At 47.2% G+C, this 24,745-nt stretch overlaps 1 protein-coding gene and 1 long non-coding RNA gene across 3 annotated transcripts in view; both read left to right on the plus strand.

The window, feature by feature from the left end:
• Nucleotides 1–15,059, plus strand: part of LOC306662386 — a 36,339-nt gene extending 21,280 nt beyond the window's left edge. Inside the window, exons 2-3 of the long non-coding RNA XR_013764104.1 lie at nt 13,586–13,749; nt 14,932–15,059. This is a non-coding gene — a long non-coding RNA (uncharacterized lncRNA). The remainder of the gene's footprint in view (nt 1–13,585; nt 13,750–14,931) is intronic.
• Nucleotides 15,060–21,301: 6,242 nt separating this feature from the next.
• PRMT8 (protein arginine methyltransferase 8) overlaps nt 21,302–24,745 on the plus strand; it is a 92,003-nt gene continuing 88,559 nt past the window's right edge. The window contains exon 1 of one of the 2 annotated variants that reach the window (XM_079142006.1): nt 21,302–21,764. In XM_079142006.1, the coding sequence (XP_078998132.1) occupies nt 21,690–21,764 (75 nt within the window). In that variant the 5' untranslated portion in view covers nt 21,302–21,689. The remainder of the gene's footprint in view (nt 21,765–24,745) is intronic. The other variant, XM_079142007.1, reaches the window with a different exon arrangement.

Below are 24,745 nucleotides of genomic sequence, written 5' to 3' on the forward strand. Positions count from 1 at the left end.
CCCATATGGGGGAGCACTGCCTGCGTCACTGGAACCTGTAGAGGTTGCATGAACTTAGAGTAAGAATCCAAGTCTATGCATCAGTTTGGGGCAAAAGCCAGAGCTGGCAGGACCCAAGAGCAGGAAGCCAGGAGAGGACTGAGCTGCTGGGAGCCTGGTCTCTGGCTGGAGGTCAGGAGTGATGTCTTGGTGGTTTAGACCTCACCTGTCTTAAAGATGCAGCTCTGGAGTCCACCATGCGCCGACTTGTTGCCAAGCAGGCCCTTCCGGTCTGAGTCTGTGGTGTGGTGTGGGGACTGGAGGATCTGGGTGGGGGAAAGGCTCTGGATGCCCAGAGAAGCCCCATGGATGGCCCCATGCTAAACTGTTCCAGACCGAGTGCTGTGAAAACTTAAGAATAAGAATCAGCAGCACCCACTGCAGGGAAATCACTCCCGTCCCTCTCCCAAACCGGAACTGCTGCCCCTTTTGGAGCTGATATGCTAGGGTCTCTTCAGCTCAATTTCTTGTCCTTGCAGCTTTGTTACCTTGAGGCCTCAACCAACAAGGACTTTTTCTTTCCATTTTCTCTCAAGACTCCCAACAGGTCCCCTGGAATCTTCACTTGCTTCTCTATGACCCATTGTGTCACCTACTCTGCAGTACCTCAACCCAGTGTGGTGGATCACAAAACTAATCTTGACTCTTGACTCTTATCCAGCCTGATGCCTTCTCTGCTCCTGCCTGGGTGGCTGAGAGCTGCTCAAGATCACACAACCTGGTGGATTTAGGCCAGCAAAGATTGCCAAGACCTTTGCTTAGTCGTCAATGTTACTCAAAGGCCCTTCTGTGGTGTCTGGCCAGTTCTGTGTTCTGCTCCTCATGGTAGATGATGCCAACCTTCACCTGTCGCCTAAGCCTGCTTTCCTACCAAACTTGGCCCCCTCAACCCCGACTCCCAGCCATCTCCCCCTCTTCTCCAAGGTGAGGGTCAGGTTCTTCATGGGGTGGAGCCTTCTCACTTGCTGGCCCCCTTCTGCCACTGTCTTGACAGCTTCTCTTCCCGTACATGCCAGAGGGTTCTTTATTTACAGCAAAGCGCATCTTTCCCCATAACCCCTTCTCCTCCACCCCACTTTCTAGGGGGCTTTTTCCATTTAAGGACTCTCCTGTCTTAAATCTCTCCTCACCACCAGCTCTTTTCTCATTAGTATCTCAACATGATCCTGGCTCTTTCAAGAGAAATTTCAGCCCAACCCTCTCTAAACCCTCAGTCCCCTACGAAGTGTGGGCCCATTACCGCTTCTCTTTACAGTCAAAAGTTCTCGAAGCAATTGTCTGCCCCTGCACTCTCAGCCCTCATGATGACATTTCACAGTCCCTTCCTTGCCCCAAGAATGTTCTGAGCGCCTCCTGGACTTAAATTATTGCTGACCCCTGTGTCCAGCCCAGTGGACTCTACTTTGGACCTCACATACCCAGAAGCCTCTAAAGGGGAGGCCATTGGCCCTCCACCCTCAAAATGTTCCCCTGCCTCCTCTTCCCTGACAGTGCTATCTCCTTGCTTCCCTTCTGTCTCTCTAGACGGTCTTTATAAGTCCTTCTTCCTAACATCCTCTTCCCCTGTCACCTCACTGAAAGGTTGGAGCTTTCCAGTCACCAAAGTGCTTTCTGTCTGCATTTTCCAATCAACTGTGGTCTTCTTGGGGGAGGTGATTTTCTTCCAAGGTGCAACTATTGTTGAGATGACTCCTATTAGCATTCGAAACCAGGTGGCATTCCTGAGGGCCAGGGCTATACAACCACCTGTCACCTAGGCTATCCCCAAAATGAAACTTCTCCTGCCACCCCCAACTCTGCTCCCTCCCCCCTTTACTTCCTGTCTTGGTAAATACTGTCTCCAATCACCCAGCTGGCTGAATCAACCAACACATGGGCTTCTCCTCCTTGTCTTGGTGGTTCCTTCTCCTCTACGCCCACACCAACCTCGTCTCTGGTCCTATCTATTCTGCAGAGCTCCTGCTTGTCTTCCTGTCTGCTGCTACTTTGCTCCAGACCCCCTAGGCATCTCTTGAAACAGCTGCCCACCTCCTCTCCACCCATGTGGGTTTGTCCACTCTCCACAGAGCTTCCAGAATGAAAGTCTACAAATTGCAGGTCTGCTTCATGCCTTTCTCCTGCATTAAATTCTCCAGGACTTCCCCCAACAACACTTCATGAATGCAGCACAAAACTCCTAGAGGGGCGTCCAAGGCCCTTTCCATCCTGTGGTCATCCTGGTATGAGGATCATCAGACCCGGACTCAGACGCTGGGTTCAAAACTTGGCAGCATTTGTGCTGTGTGTCTCCAAGGAAGTTTACTTAACCTCTATGAGCCTCTGTGTTCTCATGTCTATAAAGAGGACAATATGCCTGTCTCCGTGGGGTTCAGGGCAGCATTAAAAGATGTTGCGTCTATGCCGCTTTGTTGTTCTGCATGCCCTTTGCCTCTAGCCACAGTGCCTCGCTTGTTGTAGGGACACAGTGAGTGGGACCCACTTGCTTCTGCATCCAGCCTGTCCCCACTGTCTCTTCCTGTCAGCTTTAGCCATACTCTCTGCTCCAGCCATCCCAATGGGCTGGTCCTCCCCAGGAGCAAACCACACTTCCTGATCTCTACCAGTTTCCAATGTCTGCAGCTCTCCCCACCCACATTCCCATACACACCTCAGTAACTCCTCTTTGCACAACTTATACCTCATCATTGAGGTTCTCCTTTAGGAAACCACACACTTAAAGGTGCTCCCAAGCACAGCAAGCATAGTCGCTAATCGTGAATGTTTCCCTGATGGTCTTTTCACATGCCCACAAGGCCCTCGCTTCAAGTCCTCACAATGACCTTTCTCCCAAGTGTTCTTCCCAAGTGCAAGGAATCTCGAGGGGTAGGGATCCATGTCTTATTTATCTTTATATCCCTGTTACCTAGCTGAGCACCTCAGACGTGCTAGGCTGTCAATAGCCACTGTGTTGAATGAACCAACCAAAACAGGAGGTTCTCTCCAGGTGGCTTTCAAACTCTTGCTCTCATTGGTTTCTTGTTTATTTTTTCTTCTCTTGGGAGGCAGAGGCTGTCAGCCCATCATCAAATTGTAAGTTCCCCTGAGGGCAGGGCCCCTAGCAGCAATTGTGACCGTGGACTTTGAGACCGGTGGCTTTCAGGTATTTCACACCATCTCATTGCCTAGTCCCTGCAAGAAGGGAAATCTAGTGTGGGTCACTGGTCATTATCTACCCTTTGTTGTAATTAAACCCAGTGGCTATGGAGGGTCCTGGGATGGCTCAGAGGTCCTGTGGATAGTGGAGGGCCATGGTAGGATGGGTGTTGGGGTAGGAATCAGAGAAATTTGGGGGAGGGGATGTGCCAAACCAAGCCCTAGAGGAAATGCACAGTTTCTCACTCTGGCTGACTGGGAGCACTGTGGACATTTGCCTCAGGGACTGTCAGGCAAAGATTGACCATTATCACCCATCTGGATTTAGATTTTGTTTTAAAATCAGTTTTCAGGCAGGACAGAGAGTTCTGAGTGTCACTTCCCATCAATTTACCAGTGAGCCTGTCCGTCTGCGTCTGGAGTAATCTCAGGAAAGTTCTTTCCCTTCCCTCTGGGTGAGCCTGCTCACTGGCCTCTCTGCGCTGAGGGACACTTACCATCTGCACCATCTCGTGAGTTGTTAGGCAACTCTGGGGGTCTTCACTGCTTTGGGTCTCTCGCAGAAGTGGAGATGGAATTGCAAGCCTCCCTGCCAGAGGTCCCTGCACAAGGCCCAGCAGTGAAGGAGCCCTCTCACGGCACTGGCCAGGCCAGGTCACCTCCCTCCCAGGTACCAGAGATGGGAGGGAGGGGACAGGCCACCAGCCTGGGGCCCCAGAAAACTCTCTTCCACATCCTGGGGTTATGTGAAGCACGTCGGGGAGGAAGGGCGAAAGAATCATGCATTTGTGCCTCGGGTTCTCTTTTAGACATCTTTCTCCATGTCATAGCTTTCCACGTTGCGTTTCTTCTAATCTGCTAAGAAATGGGGTCAGGCTGGTTGCTCAACAGTGTCCAGGATCTAGAAGGAAGGACCTCACTTGGGTAACTGGTCCTAAAACCAACTTTATAACAATTGCTTTATCTTTCTTCCCAGCACTGTGAGTTTTTCAGGGCAGGGATCCAAATGGTTTTCTAGCCCCACTGGGAGCCAGGCAATTTGAAGGGTTCAGCTCTGGGCGGGACGTGGAGAGTGTCTTAAGTTAGACACACATCGACTCTTCTTGCTGGGAGGTCCAGGGTGTCTGGAAATGAGGGAGTTGGAGCATTTCCTCCGTAGGCCTTTAAAAAAGAATGAGGCGCTCATACCACATAGGGTGCCAGAAGGGTGGGCTCGCTGGGTGAGAGCGGCCCCAGCCAGCTGGTCTTAGGCAGAGCATTTCTTTCAAGGAGTCTGATTCTCACTTGAATTAGGTTTTTGCTGTTGGCAGGGACATAAACAGTGAACCAGGGAAGTGCCCGCAGAACTGGTCTGCACTGGTTTGGGTGTCAGGTCCATGGTGTCCCTGTCTCACCAGCACACATCTGATCTGACCCCTTCTCCCCGTCTCTCTCAGGGGAGGAGTCTTGCTCAATGTTGTGCAGGGAGGTCACGAGACGGGCGCATTAGTGAACCCTGACAAAAATGACAAGCAGTCCCTCCGTGGGCGGGGCTAGGGCGGAACAGTCAGCTGAGGGCCGACTGCCCTAGGAACACTGACAGCATCCTTTTGCATTTTTGTCCTTTCTACCCAGCAAAGCATTTGTAGCTGTTTGTGGGTTCTGGATGCAACGTGCAAGCATTCAGCAGACTGTGAGCTAATAGGGATCGGGATATGTGTCTTTCCATTCAGTGGATGAATGGAGGGAGGAGGACTTCTCAAAAGCAGGTCCCTCAAGGCCGGACCTTGGAGAGACAGTGGACAGCACTTTAAAGAGAATGTTAGCCTGCAACGCTTTGTCTGGGAATAGTCTGGAATGTGATTGACTGTAGGTGAGAACTGATTTTCCTGACAGTCATACTGGAAGTGAGGAGGGGTAAAGAAGGAGTGGTCATGAGGACCATGGCTCCTCAGACTGATGCTCGAAAACTGTGGTTTACAAAGCTTCCTGGTTTGAAACTTAGTTTTAGAAGTCCGTTTCCTCATTTTTCTGAAAGGCAGTGGAACTGAAAACATCAGAGGGAGACTGGAACTGAGATGTGTTCATTCATTCATTCATTCATTCACTTCATTTATTTAACTAGTATGGGTAAGCACTTTTTATGTGCTCACCCTTGACTGGACACTAAAGAGAGAGGAGACAGAAGGCACGGCTCCATCCTCTGGAGTTTTCGGTTTGGGAAATGAAGAGGCCTGGCTATGAAATGACCCAGCAGGCTAGCACTGTGGAAGGTGGAAGGGGAGGGGGCTTGAGCTTGCTTTCTTTATCTTGGTTTGGACCTGGGGGGCTCCATGTGCCTGGATTTTCCTGCAGTGGACTCTCTAATTGCCTTCAAATTCTGAAACATTTTATTCAAACCTTCTGATGAAGGTCTTAAAAAAAAAAAAAACTTTCCTCTGTCTTAGAAAACAGAATTTACGGAACACTATTTCATCTCTTTTTGATGGTTTGGTTCTAATCCAACCCTTCCTTCAGTGTTCAAATGTTTATAGTTGGTGATTTTTTCCTTTGAAAGTATTGGCATTTATTTCTCATTGTATAAGGTTCTCACTGGTATAGCACCAATAAGAATTGAAAATTGTCTTGGAGGAACAAGAGAATGGCTTTTGTTGAATGAACAAACAAGTTTATATCCAGCTCTTGGTTAATAAGCTTTAGTTTTGGTGGTTGAGTGTTGCATGAATATTGAGGCAACTATCTCCTTCCCTTCCTGAGAGTGTTTCTCTTCCTTTCTCTTAAGCTCTGTTGACTATAAACAGAATTATATAACTTTTGGCTAAGGGAGGACAAAAATTCCTATAAGATGAGGTGTCAGAATGAGTGGCACTGTCTATAATGCTGTGGAGCGTTAAAAAAGAAAAAAAGTCCCATGGTCTGGGAGCCCTCAGGGAAAGACTTGTGGAAATGAAACTTAACTGGACCTTGGGGACAGAATGGAGCCTGGGTGAGTTGAGAGGAAGCAGTGGCATTATTTAGAACTGAAATCTTCAATGGAATTAGATGAAGTCTTCATGAGATATATGTATATATATATATATAAAATGAGGTTATATCTCATACCATATCACCCATCCTACTGGTCATGCAAGGATTTATTTTGTAGACCTTAGCTTGGATCTCTCCACAGTGCATTTGCTGGTTATGATTGCTTCCTGGATGACAAAGGTGATGGCAGAAGAGAAACTTGTACCTTGGCTTTACTCAGATTACAAAGGTAGAGGAAAAGACTGGTTTCATCTCCTTCATGTGCTGGCAAAGGACATCCCATCCCTAGAGTACAAACTTTCCTAATACTAGGGAAGAGTTAAAAAATTGGATTTGAAATCCACAATTGGGGTTGGTTCATGGGGGGAATCTATTATTAATGAAAAACATCAGGATCCTTTCCCAATTGTATCAACCTGGGAACTCTGGAACAATAGAGCAGGGCAAAGAAAAGTTACCCACTTGGGGCTTGACATCCACCAAGTTCTGTATCCACTTGACATGGTGGAGGAGGCATGTTGAAAATCAGTTGCTAAGTCAATGATTCAACCATTTTTTTTTCAAACATGGAGAATGTTCAAATAAAAGTTAAGAGGAGGAATAAATTTATCTCTTCAACCAGCAATTATTATTAAGACATATCATGTCTTTTGGCTCAGATGTGGGATTAAGCAAAACTGGCAATCTCACCCATCCAAAATTCCTAAGAATGACAGAATGCATACTTTTAAAATATAAACAGTGCTAGAAACCAAAGGCATCCTTGATGCCTGAAAGACAGAAAGTAGGTTAAATAAGATCAATAAACACTGCTCCAAATGCTCCTATAGAAGGACCATTGAAAATGTGTTCTGGGCCTATAAGCGACAGAACTGGGCCTTTAAATGTGGAAGAAGGGAGCCCAGAGTATAGGATGGACAAGTGGTTTGGGTTCCAGGAAGATCAGGCAGGCAGGTGAATTCATCTACAACTCTGTTTTTTGATCAGGCAGTGGACAATAGAAATTTCTTGGATACCTGGGTCACAGGGAGAGAACACTGCTCTAGGTAGCAAAACACAACCCAAGAGAAAGATTTCCATTTCTACAAAACCTACTGTTTCACTCTACCAATACCAGGTAGCTTCCTTTGCTTATATTGGACAGGCTGCAGTAAAATTTGCCTACAGTACATTCTGGTCTCCCCACTAACAATACCCTCCACACCATTGCCTGGTTAATAGAGATTTCCAAATTTAAAAATGAGCTTGCATCCAGGAGTCACCAAAAATGTTTGGAGACCCATTACTCAAAAAAAGAAGCACTGATTTCAGTAAACAAGATTTAACATAGAAGGAAATATCAATGTGTAAGTGGAATAGACTTTGGAATAAGTATGGCTAATCAGACTCATAAAAAGTCTTTTGGAGTTCAACCTTTAAAAGGAAAATTCAAAACTAACAGATGGATTGGGTTAGTGGAGTGAATGTAACTGAATGGCAATTGGTGAAAATGAAGACAAAACAAGAATTCTCTTTGAGCAACATGGTCTAAAAAGACCATGAGTATGAATTAGGTAAAGAGAGAGTTGAAGATGTGGAGAACATAGCCGATATTCAGCACTCACCCACAAGCAGTTTCAGAGGATTACATGGTGGAATGGAGAAAAGAAAATACAAAAAGAAACATTATAAGAAAATTTGCCAAAAGTTAGAAAAGAAACAAGACGAAAATATCCATATTAAATAACATGACCAGTGCCAGTAGGATGAATGAAAAATGCCTATAACAAGTACATTGCAATACCAAAGATAGAAGAAAACTATTAAAAAAACAAAATTCCCAGTTAGAAAATGGGGAATTGTGTAAAAAAGGAAAAAGAAAAAGAGTGGCAACTGGCTTCTCACTAACAATACTAGATGCAAAAAGGCAATGGAGTTGTATGCACACAACTGGAAGTGGGAAGACATGGACCCTATAATATATATCCAGTAAACTATCACTCAAAAGCATGGGTGGAGAAAGGAGTCATTTTAGATTTCATAGATTCAGAGTTTACTATCCACTGGCTCCACTAAGAACATTATGAGGGGGTCATAAAAAAGCAAAACAAAGCAAAAGCAGTGGGGTCCAGAACCTACTCTTTGGCTAAATTACATACTCTTCTTCCTTAAAGGGAGCAAAGAAAGACAGTCTGTCTCAATTATTCGCTGTTGAGGAAGAGTGAACTGATCTGTCACCTCCCCAAGATAATGACAGGTACCCATACTGAAGAACTCTTAATCTTGAGCTTCCCTTGGGGTTCATTGTTATTGAGTGTGGAATGAGCATGGCATGTTGGCACACCGAGTCATAACTTTTCCCTTTGGCACCTAAATGGCTGGCTACCTGACTGGGCTTGCCAACATTTCTATAGATTTTCTGTCCCTTGAATTCTCAATTCTCAGGAGTGCTCTAAGATCAGACTGAGGGCAATTATCCCTGTCCCCAGAGCTAATGTTCTGGTTTGCAGTGAACATATATATACACCTCTGTGGATTTTTAAATTGGAAGCTGTACAATGGCAGACTTAAAAACTTCTCAGAACAGAGGCAGATGCCCTGCTGAGCACGGGAAGCAGAAACCCAAGGCCTCTGGGAACTCTGCCCACTGGCCTAGCAATCTTGGGAAAGTGCCAGCCCCTGTTGGATGGAGGGGGAATACCAGTCCAGGAAGAGGCCCTGACAGTCTTGGGGAAGTTATTGTAGGAGGCTTTGGAAGTCCATGGACAAAATTCACAAAGCTCTGCCTTGGTAAACCTCCCAGGTAGAAGTGAGAGGTGAGAATGGCTGATGGAGTTGCCTCAAGTACCAGAGTCCAAAGTCAGGGTATAGCAGGTTCTGCCTGGATCCTAGGTAGGCCCCCAACAGAGGAGGGCTTGGAAGTTTTTTAAAAATTTATTTATTAAAGTATTCCCCACCCCCCTCAAATTTCTATCTTCTCCCTCTCTCGTGTTTGAGAAAACCAAGTGGTGCTAATGCTCCCAGCATGAGTTGGTACCATCCTTGGTGGCTTCTTCCAATTCTTAGCCATCCTGGTCCTCATGGGACAGACCCTCATGGGCCCATCCATTACCTTGTTGGGCATCTGTCCCTTGGCTTGTTCCTGGTTCTCTAGTCAGAAGAACCAGATACCATGCTTCATTATGTTCAAAGGAGCCCCATGGACTTGGCTAATATTTTTTGGTCTTTCGATTATAATCACTGACTGTGTAATTCTAGAAGGGGGGTGGCCCTCAAAGCCCATGATATCCTGTTCCCTGTCTCTTAAGAAGGACCAAATTTAAAGCAGTTTTCTCAGATAATCATCTTCTTGACTTTGCTATAAAAATTTAAATATCCCCGAGAAGCAACTACTAGTGTCTCTTGGAAATACCTTCCTGCATTTCTGCAGTTGGTCAAGGAAGGTTATGCTACTCTACAGCAACCCACTACAGGTTTAGGGAAAGGACAATCATGAGGGTTCGCCTTATCTTTTGAAGATCATCAAAAGCACATATGTGGTCTTATTCCATCTTTGCCAACAAATAAGGCAGCCTCTTGGTTCTGGAACTGCTGTAGAATTTTTGTTACACATTGGTGTTGGATTTGGGCCTCAGATTTTGTCATGCTTAAGGTACTATATGCCCATTGGGAAGCCTCTCAGCACAAACTAGAGGAACTATGGTGAAGGGGCTGGAGGGTAAGGAGTATGAAAGGGAAGGCTGGGAGGGAAACAGGTCATTATTTAGGGTCACCTTGCAAAACAGATGCTGAGAAGTACCAGCCCACAGAAGCACCACCCTGACATGCTTCTCCCAACTGCATGGAGAAGGGACCAACCCCAGTGGCCATGTTTCTCCATAAATCTCCAGCTAGAGAGGACTTTTCTGCAAACCTGGCTTGAATGAAATATTAAAGACAGATGATTTATGCCATGAGCACTTGACTCCTTAAGGGGAGGAGGTGGTATTTAAAGTTTGTCTTCTTTCTTTTGGTCAAGAAATTGACTTTGAAGATAGGTAGATAGGTTTGGGTATTCTTGAAGCCCAAGACTCTGAGCCCTCAGTGCACAAGATTTCCCAATACTCTTCCTTCTTTCTCTTGCTTGCTTGAAGAGTTAGGACAGTGAGCATCTTTACTCTGAATGCCAGCTGGCAAGGTTCACAATAATAGAATGGAAGATTTGAATGTGACCCACAAAAATTCAGCTTCCCCAAATATCTCATGTTGCAGAGGAAAAAATGAAACGCAGGAAAACAGAGGACACTAAGGATCGAAACAGACCTTAACCAACCCCCTACCCCAATTTCTCAGGGGTCTCTGTCTTGATATCCCACTGTCCTGGGGTTTTTTGGTGACACAGCAGAATTGGGACTAGAATTTCACTTCTCCTGATTTTGGTTCAGGGATTTCTCTTTTCTTTCTTTCTATAGCTCCAAGCTCCCTCTGTAGCCCAGAGGCCTAATTATATACCTGGTATATAATTTTAAAGAGTACAAGGTGAACTTACACCCCAAGGTCCTGGTTCCACTAGCTTGCAAATGATGCTTGACCTTCCACCATTAGAGATTCATTCTTTTGTAACTTGGAGGTTGGACTGTCTTCCAGAGTTTCCTCCTGAGATACAGATCCACCAAGAGTTGACTTGCTAGTAGATCGGAAGGCTTTTTCCTAAGAGAGGTGATACCCAACCAAGGTGATGGTGGGATGGAGGAAAGCCAGGTCAGGACAGGGAGACACATTGAAAAAGGAGGATAGATTTGGTGAAATGAGTCCCCACTCTGTTGTAGACATTCCATAAAAGTTACTACAGGACAGCCTAGATTTACAAGGCAGAACATGACCCAGAGTCACTGATGGAACTTTCTCTTCACAAGACTTGAGTGAGTGTTCCCAGAGAGAAGGACAATATGCCCATGCCCATGTGCCGCCAGAGGACACCCAGCCCAGTGTTTTCTGCCAACAGGCATGGAGACTCAATGAGAACCAGTCCCTCCTCACTCTGAAGGTTTGCTTTTCATGAATGGACTGTTTTGTTTATGGCAATTTTGTCTATGGCTGAAGAAGGGAGCAGTTTGCATTATTATTCTGAGTGGAAGACAGAGGAAGAGACCTAGGCAACAGAGAGCATGGCAGGTCCTTGTATCTACCCCAACACTGGGGTTTGTGCCCTTACAGAGAAATGGAAGGGTTAAGGCCAGTAATAGAACGACTGTTTTCCCAAGAGACTTGACAGGACTCTGAACACAGGAGTGAGTGCTGGAGACTTGAAGGAACCTGACCATATTTGGCACAAGATCTAACAGCCCTGGCATAACCCCTCCGTGTCCTTATGAGGGGACATTATCCATGTGGACAACAGCAAGGCAACCTCAAGGTTATTGGACATTACTAAGGAAAGCCAAAGACAAAGAGGATGACTCAATGTGAGTATATATGTTATGGTCCTAAAGGTCTTCTAGAAACACTTGGGAGGGTCTTTACACAGGTAGAGGTGGCAAAGTATTGTCTGCCACAAACAGGGTTCAAGAAGAGGAACCTCAGATCATTCAATCCCTGTCCGAGGTGCTGATAGACAAATACAGACCAAGTAGCTCTTTGATTCAATCTCTTTGCTTCTTACTCACTGAAATGTAGGCTATGATTCTACAGGACTGAAAAGTCTCTTCCAAACTCCATCTGGGAAAAGGTAGTGGCAGGAATGGTTTCAGGGACTCTACTATCCAATCACGAGAAGGAAGTATCCCACTCTTCCTTTTAACTAACTCAAGATAGAATTGGTCAGAAGGAAGAGGGCAAGATTCACTCAGAGCCTTCCAGGCAGAAACCATGAGTTGAACTTTCCAGGTCCTGGTTTCTGGGCCGGGAAGAAAAGATAAAGATATTTAGTTTAAATTAAACTCAATGTAGCATAGACTATCCTGCAAAGGATGGCAATAGATTGGTTAGAAGAAGAAGGAGGAGGAGGAGGAGGAGGATGAGGAGAGAAATGGAAGGAGAGAGGAAAGAAGAAAAGACCATCTTTGCAGGCTGGAAAAGAGGGGACATATACAGGGTTGTTCTGATGTCATTTTCCCCTTCTTCCTCTACTATTCACTTTCAAAAGTGCCGGATCCTTCCTTCCTTCCTTCCTTCCTTCCTTCCTCCTTCCTTCCTTCCTTCCTTCCTTCCTTCCTTCCTTCCTTCCTTCCTTCCTTTCTTCCTTCCCTCCCTCCCTCCCCTCCCTCCTTCCCCCTCCTCCCCTCCCTCCCTCCTTCCTTCCTTCCTCCCTTCCTCCCTTCCTCCCTCCTTCCTTCTGATTAATCCCACATTTGCTCAGAATGCATTAGTCAATCCCTGATGTGGTTGGATAACAAATTTTGGCCTGATAAGCTGAATTTTCCAGAAGTTATAACAAAAAAAAGCAACATCTTCCATACCTGCAAATATGTTATGCAACCCAGAGTGACACCGCTGAGAGAAGTCACTAAAGCAGATGTGACAGGCAGGGCTGCAGCAAGAATACAGGTTGATAGGTGTCATTTAGGTGAAGCTGCTTGTCTAGATCCATTGTTGGGCTGACAGGCACTCTGGCCTCTGGGGGTGAGGTGTACGTTTTCTGTGCCTGAGAGTCTTTAAACAGCAGGCGCAGTTCTGCTGAGTTAAGTCCATTGCATCCAGCCATATGCCCACGTGTCGTAGCTCTCATTTATTAGGGTCTACAGTGAGCCTGTCTCTGGGTTTGGCACTTTACAACAACCCGGAAGGGTAGTGTAACCAGGCCTGCCTCTTATTGCCAATGGCATTTGGGGGTTCAGGGAAGTTAAACGGTGTGCTCAGGGTCATAGTTAATGCCAGAGTTCAGATTTAAAACGAGGTCTGCCTGCTTCCATTCCACTGCTGACATTAGGAAGAACATGGGTGTGACCTGGTTCTTGAATCCAAATTGTTGAGCCTTTCTGAGCCAGCATCCCTAATCTATAAATGGGAATAAGAATGCCACCCACCTCTGAGGCTGGTGTGATGACTCAGTGGGGTAGTATGTGGGACATTTAGCACAGTGTCTGGTTCATAAGGGGTTCTTAGTCTGCAGCTGCTATTCCGATGGCACTAGGCTCCCTCTGCCTCCAGTGAGGCCCTGGAGGGAGGAAACCTGGCCTCCTGGGAGACAGCCTCTAGATTTGCCTGCAGCACGACCATCCCAGAAGAGGGAAGCCCTTGCTTCTGCAAGCCACAGTTGCACTTGCGTTAAGTGGATACATGGCAGATTCAAGGAACAGAAACCACTCTTTTGCTGTGTGATCTTAAAATGTCACCTAATCATTGTGTAGTTTTTACCAGGGATAAGTTGAGCCATACCGAACCCCTAACTTTATGTACACTTTTGATTGAAAGTTATGATAGGATCATAATTTATTTCATTTCCCCACAGGTGTATTAAGCCACACAGTGAACTGCCTTTGGAAAGAACACCACCCTGCCAGCTTCTCCAGCAAGCTGCTGGCTGATTTGGGGGCATCGTACGTGGCCCTCATTGTATATTCCTGAGCAACACATAAATTTGAATATGTTTTGAAGTCATGAATCACTGGACAGGTAAAATTCTATTTGTATGAATGTACATGATACATGAGTCAGAGAAGTGACTTTTGGATAATTGGCTGATTTGTGTTATTCATGCAAATATTGACACAGATTATTGGAGCTGATGAGATTATGCTGACTTACAGCCCAGTAGCCTCGGCTGTCAAAAAATGCATTGGTTCCCCCTTGAGCTCTGCTCCTGGGGAGAAATGGGGAAATCAAATGATGACTATCTCTAATGGCTGTTTGCTTACTGTCTTTGAGGCTGCTAGAGTCAAACAAGATTAACACACACACACACACACACACACACACACACACACACACACACACCAAACACAGCAAAACTCCTTTTGACCTCTGGAAAGCTGTAATCAGCATTGCCTATAGACCTCCTTTGCAAACCTCTGACCTGAAGGGAACTGGACCATCCTTTCCTTTATTTTTCCAAGCAGGAGGAAGTAGTACTCTGAGTCTTTGTTTTGACCACCAGAGTTGGGTTTTGGTTTGAGATGAGTCTGATCAACCTTTGCGGTGATGTGAGTGTGGTTGGGATCATAATTCTCAACCATGTATAAAATGACAAAGCAGAAAGGGGTTTGTCTGTATCCCTGTCTTTTCAAGGAGCAGGGATACAGGCCCAGAGAGGTGAGGTGACTTTCTAAGCCCATCCAACATTTTAATGACAGAAATGGAACTAGCTAGCACACCTGATGTCACCTCAATTTCATGTGCATAGATGAAAGAGATACCAGTAAGGAAATTTACCTATCTTAGGACCTTAGGACATTATGCCCCCAGAACTGTGCTAGATGCCTCAGCTATGTTGGCTTATTTTGTCTTTACAACCCTCTGCCAGGCAGTGACCACCACTAAGTCATTTGCACATAGAGAGATTGACCACAATACTTTCTCTTGGTCTGCTACATGTCTCCTTCCTCTTACCTTCTTTCTCCCTTGACCTCCTTCACTCTTTGAAGCACCCTTAGATAGACTCAATGGTCTCCTGGTTGTGGGGTTTCTATTGGACAACATGCTGCTATCAACCCAGGCTCCCCTTCAGCATAGCATTCCAGAAGACAAGGGAATTGAGGGTTCCCCGCTTGGCCCTCAGTATCTTTTGTGGCTGATCTACTTGAGAGACAGGAAATTGGTGCCAATTAAAAAAAAAAAAAAATCTTTATTTCTTTTCAGATCACAGTACCTCTTTGGTATCATCAAATTCATGTCCTGTTATTCATAATTTGGAAGTTATTCGTTCTCTGTAAAGACCTCCAGCAAAATACACCCCATGACTCAGTGTCTCTCTCAAGAACCTCTGCTGGGGCATTAGAAGGCTGCCCAACAGGATCATGTCCTTTATTTCATGGATCTTCCTCCTCAAGTGCTTGATCCAGGACACTGAGAGCAGTAGATGTTTTCACACTTGACACTGGGATAGGAAAGGAAGGAAAATTAGATTTGTGCCTTTCAAGTATTCCAGCTATGGGTCTGAAATCTCACTTTGGTAAGGAATTGGCAATATGTATTAAAATAATACCACTTTTTGGAAACTATCAATGGAAATAAAAGCTCCATTTACAAGGTATATGTAAAAAATTATTTAGTATTATTTAGTATTGCTTAGAATAGTAGAAAACTATGAACAACTTTGAAGTCCATTAATGGGGTATTTTTAAAAGGTGTGGTTATCCATACGGTGAGGCATTATACAGTTTTTAAAAATTACTTGGATCCACATATAATAACCTGGAAGGAGGCTTATATTGCATTGTGTAGTGAAGAAAGCAAGTTTCTGAGTAATGTATATAACATGTTTCCATTTCTATGTAACATATACCAAGTTCACACACATACACATACACACATATACACACACACATGTTAAATTTATGTCATACATATTTGCTTGAGCAAAAAGTAAAAGAACACACAGCAAAATGTTAATATTATCTTAACAGTTAAGAGGGTTTTTTGGGGATATAATGGGGATTGAACTCAGGGGTACTCGATCATTCAGCCACATCCCCAGTCCTATATTTTGTATTTTATTTAAAGACAGGGTCTCACTGAGTTGCTTAGAACCTTGCTTTTGCTGAGGCTGGCTTCGAACTCAAGATACTCCTTCCTCAGCCTCTGGAGCCCCTGGGATTACAGGTGTGTGTTACCGCACCTAGCAAGAGGGGTTTTAATATAATTTTAAATTAAAAAAAAATCTAACAAAGTTTAACTTAAAAAAAAAATCCTCTGGGAGGAACAAGACAAGGTGGTTAAATACTCTGGAAGGAAACAGATGGCATCAATCACATCTTTGTTTAGCCACCTCTTCTCATTGTACATTTCAGGTAGGACTACCCCTGAAATACCAAAACTCTACCCCACACTAGGTGTGTATTATGGCCCAAGTGATATCAGCACATTGTGCATTTGGAGAATTAAGACTGCAAAACTTCCCATCTGTAAAAGTGCCAGAGGCTCACGAGAACTTTGGCAACTTGATTAAAGAATGTGCCCTGAGCCACAATTAAAGGGAGGCTACCATGCTCTGGTGCAGGCCCTAGAGCCCCCAGGGTTTCTCTGTTCATGTTACTAGATACTTCTTGCAGGGCCTATGTGACAATAAGCCACTGACAGTTCTATTTAACCTTTAAGAACCAATCATAAGACCCTTGATAATATAAGATTGTTAGAGGACCAATTACATTAGAGTTTGTCATTTGACAAAGTCTTCCCAGAAGCATCACCAGGGCAGAGATGCACCTTTTGATCTTTGAGTCCAGAATGCCAAGTACATGGGTGGCCCATTGTCATGGCTATATAAGGGTTCGTAGAAACAAATACGTATTGAGATACTGCCCTGGCTAGACTGACTCCCAGCTGGCTGGCTTTGATTCGAGAGAGATTTTCCATAAAAAGGCAAAACTTTACGAAATATTTGAAAAGGAGGAGTGTACAACCCCCACCAAGTCGGAAAAATCTAATTCTGTTGTGACAGCATTTTAGAATATTTTAGTACCTTTAGGAATCTGCTGCTGTACTCCTCTTTCCCCCTTCTTCAAAGACATTTGGGTGCAGTCATAGGGCATTGAGAAAAATGGATGCTTTTTGGGGTCCTTCTCACCCTGAGCTGAAGGTAGGCAGCTAGAGCATTTGACTTTTCAGAAGCATAAAACATTAAGGATTACCCTATTGGTACAGAACTAACAAAATGCCTTCCAAATATTATTAAATAAACAAACTGAATAGTGTCATATGAAGCACAAAGCCACAATGAATTGATGTAATCAGACATTATCAGAGCAAGGAAGAAATAACATTATGGTTTTAATGGCAAGAAAAATAAACAAATTGCTTTGCAGGCACTGGTGGCACTCTTGCAAGTTGTATTTCGAAATATAGTTTAAGAATGTTGGGCCTTGGGTTAGGGGGAAATAGGGTTGCAGATGCTTTTGTGCAGGAGAACTACCCAGGTGTGGGGCTGCCTGAAAGCTTAGCCAGGTAGCTGGCTGCTGCAGCCTTGGCGAGGCTCCCATCTGGCCGAGAAGAAACACTGCTGGGTTAGCTGCCATGAGGGTGTGATGGATAACAACTATGGCCTGATTCTTGAGGAGGTATGGATTCGCTGCAGTGTGCTGCGACCATATGTGAGCCCCGGCCACGTGTGAGGAGGGGGGAGGAGGAAACCACATGACATGTCTATATGTCTCCCCTTGTTGCAGCAGTCACTTTGGAACAAGACACAGGGACTGAGCCTTCCCAGGCAGTGTGGTCTGCAGCTAGCAAAGCTGCATCCTGATTCTGGATTAATGGATTTGGGGAGGCAGCAAAGGAAGTTTGGTTGACCCCCAGAGTTGAGCTACTACAGTCTTCATCTTCTAGGGGTCCCAGAACAGGCTTAGTGATGAGAGAATTATAGAGTGTCCAACCCTGGGCAGGTAGTACCCCAGAGGTTGCTCAATCTTCTAGTGTTTGCAACTCTTCTACAATATCTTTGCCAAATAACTAGTCCAATGGAAACCTTCCAGTGACAGGAAACACTTCCTCTATGGCATCTCACAAAGCTGGATATCTTTTCCAATTACAATTCTCCCCAAGAGCCTCATTCCAGCTTTTGCAGACTGTTTCAACCATCAATGCAACATGGCTCTACTCCTCGGTTCTCAAGAACCTGCATTTGAGACAGGCCTTTCCGTACTGTGGGTTCTTGTAGTTTTGGAAAGTCCTTCTTGTAGTGTAGGGACCTTCTTCTGTAGTTCATTTTATCTTCAAATATCCTTATCCACTTGTCCTCAATGATGACTGTGCTTTAGAATTAGGGACTTTAAAAAGCCATGATACCCAGACCTCACTAAATCAGTCACTGGGGGTGGAACCAAAACTTTTATTTTTTTTTTCCCCTTAAAGCTCCCTAGAGGATTCCACTATGCAGCCAAAGTGGAGAAACCCTTGTCTTTTTTCCTTGGTTAACTTCTTGGGAGTCGTGCTATGGAATCAGGCATCCCAGATTTGGATCTTGATTCTACCCTATGGGTAATTCTCTTTTCTTTTTTTTCTCATCTGTTATATGGGGATAATGACAGTATTGAAAAGAGTTGTTGAAAGGACTACATAAAAACCCAGGTAAATCTGCAAGAGTCCATGGCATGTAATAAGTGCTCTTCAGAGTTTAACTTATAAGCCAAGGCAAAGCCTAGTGAATGTTGACAATTAGACAAGTGTTGTTCTAAGCATTTTGCTCTATTGAAGGGCTACTGTAGAAAATGCCATAGCAAAATGTGTCTTTAGGACCTCTTTTTCCTGTAAGTTCTACTGTTCCAAACTACCCATTTAACTCACCAGTCCTGATGAAATCTCTGTACCCCTTACATCTCATATGTCTTCTTTCTTCCCATCAAAATCACCTCAAAAAGTTCTATAAAAGTTTCTGTATTTTTCAAAGCAGTCAAGTTAAAAAAATAAGAACTCATTATTAGCTCTATGTCTTTGGGTGCTTTCGTGTCAAGCCTATGTCCGATACTGAGACTTAGATATATAAGAGACACCGAGTAGAACTAAATTAATTAATCTGGTAAAGAGAATTGATATATATTGATGCAAAAGAGATAAAGACTGGATTCAGATAAATGGTAGCGGTGGTGAGAAAATAGTTCCATAAAATTCCTACTATATGCGAGGCATTTTCCATGCGTCATGGGATTTTCACAGCTCTAGGAGTAGGGTGTTCAGGTAATTCACTTGTATAACAAATCACCCCAGACTCAGTCTCTTAAAGTAATCATGATTTGGCTTGTGAATTTGTAATTAGATGGCTGCATAGCAAGACAACACTACAGTGTTCCAAGGTTGCTCAACACGGGGCTGGAAGATCCATTCTTGAGACAGTTCATTCATGTCCCCTTGGAGGCATTGTGGAACCACTCTCCTGGCCTGGGAGCCTCACTCATAGCCCCATAAAATTCTCACCATGAAAATACAGCTCTCCATCTCAATCTCTCCACTCCCCATTCCAAGGGGAGCCGTGTCTGTGCTTGGGGAGAAGCCAAGCAAAGCAAAAGATTTCAACAGAGAACGGAGGAAACACACCCACTGAGGTTCTCATAGCAACATAATCACGCACAGGCAGCAGCCTATTTCGGTGGGAGCTTGTTTCAGCTCCCCTCCTCCCTGGTTAGTCACAGAATGGAAGCACAAGCAGAAGGAGTGTGGGGTGGGGGCAGAGTGTTGAAATGAAAGTCGGGAGGCTGGGGAGCTGGTCTCAGATGCTCTCTTCTCTTCTCTTGCTGAAGGACCACAGACAAACAGCCTCCTCTCTCAATCTCAGGGGCCCTTAGCTCTAAATGAGAGGAACTGGACCAACGAGCTGTGGGGAATCCTTTTCTGATTTTCTTTGTACACAGTACTGACATTCTTTTGGTAGGGGTGTCTCCCAGGATCTTTAATGTCCCAAGAAGATGCTTAAGAGAAACAGAGGTTAGGGCAAAAGCACTCTCGAGTCACTGGATTGCTTCTCCTACATGCATGACAGCATAGTGTGGAAGGAAGAGAATGATTAGTGTGTTGCTAAGGATTCTGCTCACTCAAGCCTGGACTCTAATCCAGTTCTGTGGTCTGAGAAAGGGAAAAGGTGAAGGAGGTTAAGGTCATTCCATTGAATTTACTCTTTTCTGCACACACACACACACACACACACACACACAATGTACTCCCATTAACCCTCAGCCTGTGTGTGTGTGTTCATCTTCTGATTCTTCATTCGTAATTTCTCACTTCCACTTAGTGCTTTGTCTTCTCCTCTTTGCCGGAGCACCTAGGTGATGGGGATATCTTTACTGCCAGCAGGCTCTGGGCCCTTTTTCTTCAGTGGACTCTGAGGTTAGTTGAGGACAGTCAAGCTTACACTTCCTGGCTATCAAAGGTGATGATAAAAGTAAATAGGGTATTCAGAGAAGATCTCCCCAAATAAAGACAGCCAAGAAGTGAAGAGAGTCGGGTGCTCAAGGTGCGCTATTGAGGTCGCTGCCCTTGACCTTGTGGACTGAAAGCTTCAAAGTGCAGCTGGTCTTTCAAGGAGTCAGCCTGAGCGTCCAGTTGCACTGAGGGGAAGAATGGGTCCCCTCCCCCATTGTTCTGTTTCCCACCGCCTGACAGATGGCCAGTAAGACAGAGAAAAAGAAAGCTCTCAAGTGAAGACAGGAATGCATTGTATAAAAATTCACACCCCCCTGCTGCCGCCCAAACTCCTTTAAAAAAGGATCAAGAGAATCCTAATGGGTACGTGACATCCCTCCCTCTCTCCCATAAAAGGGACTTCAAAATCTGGTGATGGTGGGGGATGGGTGAGGAGAGAGAAGAGAAATGTGTGGGCAGGGGGCTGCCAGGGAAGACTGGGTAGGGGGGAACATGACAGCAGTCTCTTCCATTTGACTTTCACCCTCTTCCCAAACCACGTCTGACTGCCACCTTCACCCAACCCTGCCTGCCCTAGAGGGCTTGCCTCCCGAGAGGGGCTTGGAGCCCCAAGTGCATTGGACAGGGAGAGTGGGACAGGAGGCTAGGTAATGACACCACGCTGAGCCCTAGTGTTGAAGGAGTTAAGGACCCTCCCCCATCCAGACACCCACTCCTTCGTTCCCCAAACCGTAATTAGCTAAGGAAGCATCCAGGAATTGGCAAAGGAGCGGGAGAGTTGGGGGTGGGGTAAGGTGGGGTGGGTGCGGGCGAGGTAACTGTGGCCCAGTCCTGCCCGGAGCTTGCCCTCAGTCTGAGAACCTGCAAAAGCCCTGCTCCGGGAGCCTGCTTTCTCTGAGCCTCGCGCGCGGCCCTGCAGCGTCCGCGCAGCCCTTGCCCCCGCGCAAGTTGTGCGCAGCGCCCAGAAGTGGAGGCGGCCGAGAGACCCTGGGAGCCCGGGGAGGGGGCGGGCCCGGGGGCGCTGGGGGCCCTCGGTCTGAGCCCAGCAGCCGCCTGCTCCACCGAACCTCCTCCCCCGCCCCCACTCACCCCGCTCAGCCCCTGGGAGAGACGCGCAGGAAGCGTGTTGCTTCGCCCAGCCGATCGGCAGAAGTTGAGAGGAGTTGGTGGCTGCCTCCGGCCGGCCGGACTTTGCAAGCAGCCGGGAGAGGAGCCGCCGCCGCCGCGGAGCCTTCGGGGCTGCCTCCCTCCCGCCGAGCCCGCAGCGCGGGTGGAGAGGGGCGGGGAGGGGGTCGGGTGCGCGAGAAGAACTTGAAACTGTGTGAAGGAATCCGAAGCAAATGAGAAGGGAGGAAAATAAAACAAAGTGGAGACTGCAGAAAAGACTCAACCGTGGTTGATTGTATCGGCTGACGCTCCAGCAGAGGGGCTGTTTTTTTTTTTTTTTTTTCCTCCCATTCTCTGGCTCTCTCTTTTAAAGCTACACCAGCTCTCTCTCTCTCTTTCTCTACTATCTCTGTATCACCAAACCCTTGCTGGCTCTTATGGGCATGAAACACTCCTCCCGCTGCCTGCTCCTAAGGAGGAAAATGGCGGAGAACGCTGCCGAGAACACTGAGGTAAGGAGGCTACAGAGCCCGGGCTCTTGGCGACCCTGCCGCCCACCCGGACCACCGCGCCGCCGCCGCTGTTGCCGCCGCCGCCGCCACCGCTGCCGCTGCTCAGCACCTAGTGCCAAACTTTCCCCAGCTCCATCCCGCTTGCTTCTCCCGGCCCGTGTGTGTGTGTGTGTGTGTGTGTGTGTGTGTGTGTGTGTGTTTGTGTGTACGTGCTGGGGGGGGGGGGGGGAGACAGTGCATGTGTCAGGTCCCCTCCCTCTTGAAAATGCAAAAGAGTCGCTCTCACCCCCATCACCCTCTTCTGCCACCGCTGCTCCCTTCCCCTTCCCCCAAGTCCCAAACCTGGGCAGACGCGCTTCCCTGCCCTCTGTTCTGGGCCCCATTAGAGGTTCCCTCCCGGCTTTATGCAGAGCCAGGGTGGGTGATCCTGGGGCCCAGGTCTGTTCCCTGCAGCACCTTGACTATCTCTGACCAATGCCTCGGCTTTACCCTTCAAGCTCGAGTCAGTCCCCGAGCTCTAGTTCCCCGCAATAACCAACGGAGAGCCTCCGACCGCGGGAGTGGGGCAAACCAGTGGTAGTACTTAGGCACCTCCAACAGATCCTCGGGCCCAGTTTTCGGGCCCGGGAGAGGTCTGCAATCCTTCGATGTTAGAGCAGCCTCTGGGGCGCTCAATCCGGGGAGGGGCGTACTGGTCGGGGCCACCTTCAGAACCAGGGACAGCGCCCGCTCCTGCCGCAGCCAAGCCTGCGCGGGCGGTGGGGCTGCGCGAGAGCCGACAGCTGCGGCGAGAAATGGGTCTGCAGCCACTTGTCCCGCAGCAGCTGTTGAGAAGGTCGCTCTAGCTCCTCAAATAATACTCTTGCCCCCCCGCCTGAGGCAATCCAATAGCTGCCCTTTCTCTACTCTCTAGTTGGCCCTGAGCCGCAGAGATCCCGCCGGGCTTTGCGTCCCAACACTCCAGGCTGTTTTCTTCGCCTCGCTCTGACCCCGTTGTCATTCCAACAACTGGACTATTCCGTGGGTTCTGGGCACCTGTAGTCACGAAGGGGTTCGGCTTGGGTAGCCCCCTTACCTTCCCGAAGAAATGGTGCGCCGAGGTGGGGGCGGAGTGGGGTATGTGTGATCATCCCTTACTCGGTGGCAGGAAAAAAGACACAGAGAGCAAACTCCCGGGCTCTATTAATAGCCGGTGTCTGGTGGGGCTGCCGTACATTTCACATATGGTTACCCATATGCAGCGTGGGGCGGCGAGGGGGGTGTGGCGCGGGGATTGTCCCTCTGTCTTGCCGGAATGTAAAACGGTGCAAAAAGACCCTTTCCGATCTTCTTTCCTGGAGGTCAGAACTCTGCCTCTAACCCCTACCCAACAGCGTAGGCAGCAAAGCTTTAAAAACCCCCATTCCCTGAGAGACTAGAAGCAGCATGCATCTGGTAACTGTCGATTTCGAAACAAACACGCTCTGGGGCTTGAAAACAGCGGGGTATTTAGTAGTTAATGCCGTCTCCTTGAGTGAGGGCAAAGCCAGCATGCGTGCGGTCCCCTCGCCGCCTCCTTCCCACCCTCCCACCTGAGAGCAGACATTCAGAACCCTGTGCAGTGCAAGGCGCCTAGCCTCACAGCCGAACCAGCCTTATCATGCCCCTCCCCCTACGCCCTGCGTTCGCCCACCGGCGGAAGAGATTTCTAAAAATAGTTCAGAGTGTCACGGCCCGGCTTCTGTCAAGTGTTGGGCCAGCCGGCACGTAGCAGTCCCTGCAGCCAGGTGGCTGGAGGGCTGGAAGCGAGAAGGCGCTTCCCTTTGCCTCCCCATCCCACCCATTCCTTGCTTGTTTAAAACAAAACGAACAAACACAAAAGTTTTCGAGGGTCCCTATCCGGTGTAAGCCGCAGTTGCGCGGGGTCTGGATGCAGACCCTTGCCAGGTTCCGCAGTATGCAGTGACGGCTGCAGCGCTCCCCACCTCGGCGAGGGTTAAAGGCGTCCGGAGCAGGCAGAGCGACGCGCGCCAGGCTATTTTTACTTGCTTCCCCCGCCGCTCCGCGCTCCCCCTTCGCAGCAGTCGCACATGCCAGCTCTGCTCAAGGCATCAATGAAAACAGCAGTAGAGGCGGCCGAGCTCTTGCGAGGAAAAAAAAAAAAAAAAAAAATCCATGCCGCTCACAGGGCACAAAGGCGGCGGGGGCAGAAACAGCCCCAGGTTGGGCTCCTAGGAGGGGAGTGAGTAGAGGAGGAGGAGGTTCAGCTCTTAGCAACTTCCTCAGAGAAGGGGTGGAACCCAGACTTGGTCAAACGTGCCCAGGGAGGCATCCAAGCAGCGTGACTATCACTTGGTTCTCCTCCAGGAGCTAGCTGTTTTTGGAATAAGCCAGGAGGAGAGCAGTACTTCCCAAAGAGGGGTGTTGTGGGTTTGCGTGTATGTATGGGGACAGGCAAGAAAGTGTCGGTGTATTATGTACGTGGGGCGAGGGGTGGTCGTGGTAATGGTCCTTGTTCTTAATTCAAGGCGTCTGTATCAAGCATTGACACTGTACCAGGAATAACTAGATACCCAAATTCTAAACCACCTGGTCCCTGCCCTCAAGGAACTCACAGTCTGGTAGACAATTGTGCTGGATAGCATAATTGCACCTCTTTCTGCTAGTGTTATTTGCCAAGGCTTTATCTTATTTCACTCTCACAATAACCCTGCCTGATAAGCAAAGGGTAGAATGAATTTCTTATTCACATTTTATTTGAGGACACTGAGGCCGGGGTCATGCAATTTCTGAAGTCATTCAGTGGGGCAAGTCAGCCTTGGAACACAGATTGCCCCCTCTACTGATTCATTGCTCTTAGCCTTACCCTTGTTATTTCTAGCAAGATGCCATGTGTGAATGGGAGTGGATGAGGAGTGGGAGGAGAGGAACCTTTTGGAAAGAAGAGATGTGATGAGGGGGGGAGGCAAGGAGGATGGGAGGAATTCTTTCACAAGGTAAAG

The sequence above is a fragment of the Sciurus vulgaris genome (assembly GCF_902686455.1).
Source record: "Sciurus vulgaris genome assembly, chromosome: 5".
Classification (NCBI taxonomy): domain Eukaryota; kingdom Metazoa; phylum Chordata; class Mammalia; order Rodentia; family Sciuridae; genus Sciurus; species Sciurus vulgaris.